We start from the raw sequence: 8904 nt of genomic DNA, 5'->3' as shown, positions 1-8904 counted from the left end.
TGTCTTTTATCTCTTCTCGAAAATCTTACTAGGCAACAAGCTTGTTGAGCTGCACAGTACTTCCCCTGGTGGGATTAATCTTTTGATGGGTATCTTCTGCTACAGTGGTGTGATCCAAGCCATTGTAAGAAAAACTGTCGTTTAGATCACAGAATGCTTTGACTTGGGAGGGACCACCAGTGGGCTCATCCAGTCTGACATCCTTGCTCAAGGAGAGCCATCCCAAAGCACGTTGCACAGGATTGTGTCCAGATGGTTTTTGAGTTATCTCCAATGAGGGAGACTCCACAGCCTCTCTGGGCAATCTGTGGCAGGGCTTGGTCACCTGCATGGTAAAGTTCTTCCTCATGTTTAGGTGGAACTTCCTGTGCATCAGTTTCTGCCTGTTGCCTCTTGTCCTATTGCCTGGAACCACTGAGCAGAGCGTGGTTCTGTCCTCCTGACACCCTCCCTTCAGACACTTAAGAGACATTGATGAGTTCCCCTCTCTGTTGTCTCCTCTCGAGGCTGAACAGGCCCAGCTCCCTCAGCCTTTCCTCGTAAGAGATGCTCCAGTCCCCTCATCGCCCCTTGTGGCCTCTGCTGGACCTGCCCCAGGAGCTCCATGTCCCTCTTGCGCTGAGGACCCAGAACTGGACACAGCATTCCAGATGTGCCCCACCAGGGCTGAGTAGAGGGGCAGGATCACCTCCCTCAACCTGCTGGCAATGCTCTTCCTATTGCACCTCAGGATACCATTGGCCTTCTTGGCCACAAGGGCACTGCTGGCTCATGGACACCTTGTTGTCCACCAGAACTCCCAGGTCCTTTTCAGAAAGATACTCTTGCCATGCCTACAGATATTCTATTGATCAAAAGACTAATATCAGTACCCTGAATCCTGAGATGCTTCACATTCAAGATATTTCCATGAGACTGTCTTTTTAAAATTTAAACCAAAGATCAGTCAGAATGGAGATGTGCTCTATAATTAATAAAAAAAATAACTATATTCTCTGTGCTGTGTAATAATTTTACTGAACAAATAGCTCTCAAGATGTACTTTTCATAATTTTTATATACAAAAACTATACTAGAAGAATAAAGCTTTAAGAAATGATTTTACAGAGTATGTTGCAATTAATCATGGCATAACGTGTTCCCAGATATCAATACCAAACACACAAATCAGAAGCATCTTCATGGAGCATTTAAAATGTTATCATGCTCTTCTCATCTTCACAAATACAAACAATTTTTAAGATGCCCCACTCTTCAGCAGCACTTAGCTTTCACCCAATGCACATTACTTTACAAACAAGCACTGAAATCCTGAAGGTCTGATCTCGGGACAACATTCAGCATTGCCTCAGATATTTATTACATGATAAATTAACTTACTAAATGGAAAGTTTCTCTTATGTAATTCTTTGGGTAACTTAAACACATTTAGTTAAAGACAACACACAAATATAACTTATCTTCTCCAAACAATGAGTTTGTGCTAACATGCAGAGTAACACTACTTGCGCAATTTAACTGTTGTAGCTTTTAAAGCATTTGCAAACCATAGCTAGTACATTTTTTCCTCGACTATTTGATTCAGGGGCTATAGCAGTTAAAATACAATGTTAGCATTTTCAAGGCTACATTAAATTAAAATGTAATCATACTAATCATCATTTACTTTTTTGTACCTAATTTTTCCATCGTAGTCACATTTCATTAAACTAAACAGATAAACAAAGTTCAGAAGACTAAGTATGAGTGATTGTGCTATATGCATTAATTCTAATGTGTCTCTAAAAAAAAAAAAGCCAAACAAAACCATCCCAACTTAAACAAATTAAAAAAAATCTGTCATAAATCTATCAAAAAGCCCAAACCCTTGAGTTACCAAAACATTAGCAAGAACAAAGCTTCTGAAATATGCAAATGTGATTACATTTTGAATTTTGTCATTTTAAAGCCTTTACTTTCACTGATGTAATGCAATTAATTTTTACATCCTTTCTTTTCTTTAGATCACAGAAGAATTCATATCTTCAAGTGTGAATGATTACCCACGCTTACTCTAAATGGCAGACAACACAAGTTACAGAAACCTGGACCAAGACTACAGTAGTTACAAAACGCAAAACAAGGTTAACAGATATGCCTTCTGTATCAAAATTCATTTCAGATTATGTAGTGTTTTCTCCTCCCTTCCATAGGTCTGTGAAGTAAGGTGGTAAACATGTTCTCTTCAATATTCAGTTCAGTAAGAGTTTAGCTGCAAAATGATTATAGTTGCATAAATATAAAACGACACGATAAAGCAAAATATTTTAATTAGTAAGCCAATCATAAATAAATTCACCTAAAATTAACAGAAGCAGCAGCTGTATTCCTTCTACATTGATACTTTTTTATCATGTTTTAATAGTCAACTTCATTGTCTAGCCTGGGACAAAACAATTCATCATCATCGAGCACTCAACAATTCTGCACAATGAGCTAGGTCTTTTTTTTAGTTACATTTTTTACATTTTCTTTACAAATGTAATACTTATGTACATTATATATTTTATTTCTACAATCGATTTACTTTACTGAAACTCTACAACTTTCACAGGGAATTTGCTGAAGTCTTTAGCAAATATGAGTCATTCCTTTTAAAAAGAAATTCATATAAACAACCAACATACATTACTGCCCTTTGATATCTCTGTTAAGGATTTGGATCTGGAAGGGCTACTATAATAAATGTAAGAAAAAAGGCTTTACCTAATTGTACATTTTGTTAAGAAATATCATCCCACATAGCTACATAAATTCACCAGCTTGCAATAAACAGAGCACCATACCGCTGCACAACTGGAAACGTGTACAAACCAATTTTAAAGTTTACTAGTGAAACAGCTTCATCACTTGTAGCACTTTTAGACTGAAGGAAATCTGCAAAATTCTTTTGGAAATGTATACTCCTTTAGCTGTAAAGCTTCCAAAACAGTGCTGGTCACTGTATATTGTGAAGAACAAGCATCCACTTCTGTAACTTCCCATATGCTTCTCTTGGCCCATGCTTCTGTCTGACTTTTTCCTCTACCTGTTCCTTGGTCACTTACAAATCTGCTGTTGAATATTAAGTAGGAATTCATAATATGAGAAAGCTGCTTCTGTCCGATCCTCAATTAAATGCTGAAAAAAATCTGTTTTGGCAGGATTCTCGTCTCTGAAAGAAGAAGGGAAGGTATTGAGCAAAATCAAACTTTGAGCAAAAAAATCCACTACAAATTCAAACAGAGGGATAAGTTCTAATAAATTGCTTACTGTCATTTGCAAATAATCCAAAGCCTAGAAAAACACTTGAAATTTGCAATACACTATCAAACAACATCTTTTTAAGTATATAAAGTGGTAGAAAAGCAGGTGAAATACAGCACTTAAAATATCTTGTAGAAACACAAAATAGGAAATGTAAAAATTCTTTTGTTTTTGAAGCTAACAAATATGCTGGTGGCAATGAAAAAATGCAAAAATTCCACCTCTGTTTACATGTAATCTCAATCCCCTCCCCAGACTTTCTTGGCAACAGAATAGAAAAGGTAAACATGTCAAAGACCTAGTATCCAAAATTATTGCCCCCATAAAAATTTGCTGGGACACAGTCCTCTGATCTGGTATTGTGCAGCACGCAGCAGAGCTCTCCTATCTATTATGGTCTCTCAGAACTTCTTGCAAGTCAAGCAGCAGCCACAATGCCAACAGCTCAGGATCTTCAGTCCTATATTTCAGCATCATTTCTCTGTGCAAATTATGATACTCTCTAAAAAGTGATCTCCCATCTGGCTCAGTAAAATGAGTACTTTACAAGTGAAATGTAATCTCAAGTATAACCACTTTAGAGAATTTGAACATCCTTAAGCAGGTCATGGCTTGAAAAGGCTTCAGAACTTGCCTCATCTATCATAAATCAACTGCTGTCCTATAGATTTCAGTAACACATACAATTATTAAACCATCTACAGATTACTAACTTTACTTGAATCTTTTTTATATGCATATAATGAAATTATAAAAGCTATACTGGAAACTAACCTGGTTAACACCATTGATCATAAGGACATCCACTGCGGTTTAGTATTCCTAATATAAAAATACGGAACTAATTCCTACCAATACAACTATTAACATCTGAATTTGCACTAGATTCAAAGACAACCTTTGTCACTAGACAGTTTTAGAAACAGCACTGTATCAGCTGGGAAGATGATGTTATTCAGTTTCTTCTAGACAGATATACTCACTTTTCATCAGTCTTAATTAGAAATTGTAAATACAAGTTTCTAGTAACAAGTCAGTACATAACAGGAATACTTACTTTATTACTTGAAGAACTGGACTTAAAGGTCTACTATCTCTAAGCCAAGATATAAAAGATCGTGTCCTTTCTGAAGAAGGTGCATCCACCTCAGGAAGCTGTGTCTGGTTGAAGGTAATTGAAAGAAACCATCACCTTTTATGATCGAAACTATTAAAAAAAACCTGATCCTGGAAGTCGTAACATGACTCAAGCCGCAATTTCTATCAAGAAATTACCAGCCATGGATTAACATACACAGATGTTTTTCTTCAGTTTAAAGGACAACACCTCATAATATCTGTGGTGCGCTGCTATCTAGGTAAGAGTACATCTTACACTGTGTTTTAAGTGCAAAAGATTTTAGACAGCAAGGTCATCTTCTCAAAATGCTGCTTTTGCAGTCTTCTTGCCTGTATCTTCCTCTGCCAAGTTTCTACATATTGCACTTTGCATTACTGAAGAAACAAGAAGTGAAATCTCAATTTTATGTAAATATCAATGGAAAGATGCTACTGGACTATCTGGTTAGGGAATAAGCTGAAAAAAATAGACTTAAAAAGATGTGAGCAATTCACTGAGCTAAATATACCAACTCTTCAGCCAATTTGACACTAAGACAATTAACATGGCATAAAGGAATTTATTTCAGTTAAAGTAGTTCCACTGCTACCTTTGTAGAATGAGGGCATAATTTAAAAGAAAAGATAATTTTATGTAAGTTTTTGTCTCATTTTCATTATAATAGATGCTATATAACCATTAGAAAAAAATTCTCCTCCTTCCGTTATCCAAGTTCTTCCTGGAAGCTCTATTAACTAATACTTACCACCAGCTGGTCATAGGGGACAGTTTTAAATAGCTAATACATGCAAAATGCAAAACTCTGAACCAGCAGTCCAGTTTTACAGTAGTCTTACAGCTTACCACTCTTAACCTGTTCTTCACTTTCCTCCTTGATACTATGCAAGAATATAAACAGAAAATATCTACCTATGTGTTTCTATACTAACATATTTTTGCTACTATCTGGATACAACCATTTGATTCTGAACTTTCCTAGAGTGTCTTAAAAGGGTCCATCCTTACCTGCCAATTGTTGACATTATGGAATCACTACTCACTTAAGAGGAGACTTCTCTTTAATTGCTGCTCTGTTTCATGCACTAGACTATAGGTACAGTTTATAACATAAAAAGCGCTCCACCAAAACACACATCCAAGGGTCTTTGATGTTCTAATAGCTAAAATTTTCTCTTTTTAACATTGAGTCAAGTCTTGGAAGCTGAGCAAAACTTAACTCTTACCATTAATTACAAACCTATTGTGTCATACCACAGATTTGGTATCTTACACCAGGTTCAAAGAACACAAGGCTTCTGAAAACTATGGTAACTCCAGTCTTAATCATTAGCACATCTGAATAGATAATTTTTGTATTCATCCTGTGAAATTACTTCCTATTCTTGTGAAAGCACACATTAAAAGTGTGAAAGCTTCCATTAAAATAATAAAAGCAGTTATGTTATAGAGCAACTGTTTGGCATTTCATGAATGCTAAAATTTACATGTTGACATTCTCTCCTTGAAAGCATCTGACAATTCCTATCTGGCTCCTATGAAGCTGACAAGAGGTTAGAAGGTACCTAACTAGAAAAAAAACCAACCTAACTCATAGTTACATAATTAAAAACTGAAAATGCAGAAATAAATAGATTAAATGCACATTCCAACTGTAAGCACTATAGAGCTCAACTCATTAAAATGCCTACCATTTTCTGTGGCACGGATGCATAGTTTGGGTATCCGAGGACATCTTTTATGAAGTTGTTATCACAGTTTTTTCCAATCCAAAGGTAAAAAACCTGTAAGATGTCAGAATTAGATTTAGTAAAGACCCTGCAAACATTTTAGAGAAACAGGCAAGTAAGTAGTGCTGCAATAGGAATAATACCAGAATAGTAACTTCCATGCAAATAAATCACTTAAGTGTTCCAGTTGCAATTCATACATACATGTCTATATTCATAAGTAAGCATGAAAATAATCAGTGAATTGGTAACACTTAGAGAAAGGTCATTAAATATAAAAAAATATATATAGGTAGAATTCAAATACTGAAAGAATGAGATTGCAGGACACATTTGTAATGGAACAGTTAATGCAGTAACTTCCCATGTTACTTCCTTAAATAAAACCCCTCAAATTATTTGAAGTCACACCACTCTGTTAGTTACTGCACACTGGCTTCCCAATCTAAACATGTCGTAGTAAAGCACCAATTATCAAAGCTTATTGTAGTAATTATTTCAGAGGCCTGGAGACAAAAGTTTTACCTTCACACTCAGCCCTGAAGTGATTCAAGGTTAAAAACACCTTCTAGACTGCCACTGGAGTAGCATAATGCTTTATCCCATTGAGTGTGTTTCAGTGCAACTGCTACAAATACCTTAAGCTGTATCTACAGATTTTGTTCACTCTCCAATTCCCTCTCACTCGCAACTCTTACATACACAGGCCACAAATCATAAACCCACTTTTTGTGGGTAACTGAGAACATTCCTGTGACAAGTGTTTTTTTAAATACTCTTAGTATATGCAATTTTATAGCCATTAAAAGAAATTCTGGAAAATAAAAATCCTTAAATTCCAGAAAAAACACCTCAGTGTGAACTCTTGGTATATTGTGATCAGTCTTGCATGAAAAAAAATTAACCTCTATAGCCTCAAAGATACTTCTCAGATCAAAATATGAAAGCTTTTCACTGGAACACAGACTTCTGTCAGGTTACCTGGAATGCTGATTCACAACACTGTTATTGCTGAGAGCTGACTGGTTTTAATAACACAGCAGGCATTGCAATTTTTTTTTCCCCCTTAAAAAATTTTTTAAAAAATGAATGTGTAAAATTTTAACTTACTGAACCACAATCCATAAGAAAAGCTCCTTCTCTTGTCAACTTCTCTGCAGACAACTTCTGAAGAGGCGGCTGAGGAACAACTCTGTCATTTACATGTATTGTAGTCTGTAACAAAAAACCCAATAACACTAGAATTTTACCTTGAAAGGTAAAACAAAACAGGAAAAGCACCTTTAATCTCTAGTAAAACTTTGAGGATTCTCATATAACAAAGTACTACATTAAGCCTAAAATGATTATGTGCATCAAAGAGCTCTAGAATGTTACTTATTTGAAAGGCTACTTTAATACCTAAAACATAATAATGCAAGTTAATTTAAGTTGCTTATGTAACATTTTTGATGCTACAAATGTCAAAATTTCAAAAGAATTTCTAGTGTTGACACTTAAGTTTTTCTCAAACAACTTCTGTTTTTTTCCCATTGCATTCAATTTCACTAGAAATGTTGCAAGAGCAGAAGACCATCAAATTCTACTCCCTATACAGAAGGGTTCAGTATTTAACTGCATTCATTAAACAGGAAGTCCCCTGATTTAACATCCTCCCTCAAGTGATCCTTGGGTTTGTCCCCAGAGCACTGTGACTGATCTGATTAAAGAATCTGGCTGTTTGCATTGACATTATTAAAAAATACCCCGCCTTCCTTCCCAGCAATAAACCAAACAAAACCAATAATAAATTAAAAAAAATGAACCCAACACCCCAGTATTTTCAGATTAAAGCTGCTTTCCCCTCCAATACAAAAACATGCCAGGTATGTCAAGTATCTCTGAATCATTCTGCAAATAGTACAGGGAAAAAATACTCTACCAACTAACCACTGTCCATGTAGTAAAAGATTATTAAAAAGCAATCAGTATTTAAAAAATTTCATACTATAATGCCACAGATTAGCAGCTTTTGGGGATTTATACAAAATTATGAAAATCAAGCTACTGAATTCCACTTGGGAAAGTTCCAGCCTTTACTCAATACTCTCAAGAATCACATGTTAAGAGAAAACCAACAAAAACATTTAAAAAGAATACTGTAATATATCACACAGAATTTTTTAAAGAAACAAGAAATTGAAGAGCAGCCTTTGTTACAAATACTTTAAACTGAAGTAGTACTAAATGGCAGATTAGCATTCTGTTATGACTTAGAATGTGATTTGTCAATTAATTCCAGTAGGTAAAACAAGCCTTATTTTTTGTATTATTGTTCTCAAAATAACTGATCTAAAAGCCTTTGCTAATAAAACTGGATCTTCTAAAGACACTGCTGATTCTTTACAACACAAGCACACTGAACACATTGTTTCAATTTAAGTGCCACAAAAAGAACTTTACATGGCCAGTTGAAGTTGGCATCTCAAAGACTGTGAGGGGTGAAGTATAAGAAGACTAACTCCACTGAAGAACACTGAGTTTAGACTCACCTATTTGAGTTTATGAAATACCTTAAAAGAAGCTTTAAGACTACAAATAGCTCAGAGGTTGTGCTGAACAATACAATATCACCACAAGAGAAACTATTCAGTTTACCATATAATCTTGAATCACTTAGAAACAAACTCCTACCTATGCTTTTCCAAAACTAGGGACTAAAAATCTCATAAAATCTTACTTATAAAACCCCTTATTTTTGCAATTATAACTAATTTTGACCTTAAATAAAAT

The 8904-nt window shown here is 35.2% G+C and overlaps 1 protein-coding gene across 2 annotated transcripts in view; it reads right to left on the bottom strand.

Annotated features, from left to right (window-relative positions):
• Positions 1 to 2365: 2365 nt before the first annotated feature.
• SEC24B (SEC24 homolog B, COPII coat complex component) overlaps positions 2366 to 8904 on the bottom strand; it is a 46488-nt gene continuing 39949 nt past the window's right edge. For both annotated transcript variants that reach the window (XM_032109121.1, XM_032109120.1), the window contains 4 exons: positions 7243 to 7347; positions 6094 to 6186; positions 4343 to 4446; positions 2366 to 3193 (listed from right to left, as the gene is read on the bottom strand). In XM_032109121.1, coding sequence (XP_031965012.1) covers positions 3079 to 3193; positions 4343 to 4446; positions 6094 to 6186; positions 7243 to 7347 — 417 coding nt within the window. In that variant the 3' untranslated portion in view covers positions 2366 to 3078. The remainder of the gene's footprint in view (positions 3194 to 4342; positions 4447 to 6093; positions 6187 to 7242; positions 7348 to 8904) is intronic.

The sequence above is a fragment of the Corvus moneduloides genome, chromosome 5 (genome assembly GCF_009650955.1).
Source record: "Corvus moneduloides isolate bCorMon1 chromosome 5, bCorMon1.pri, whole genome shotgun sequence".
In the NCBI taxonomy this organism is placed as follows: Eukaryota; Metazoa; Chordata; class Aves; order Passeriformes; family Corvidae; genus Corvus; species Corvus moneduloides.
Note: the sequence above shows the minus strand (reverse complement) of the source record. Positions and strands in the feature narration are given on the sequence as shown.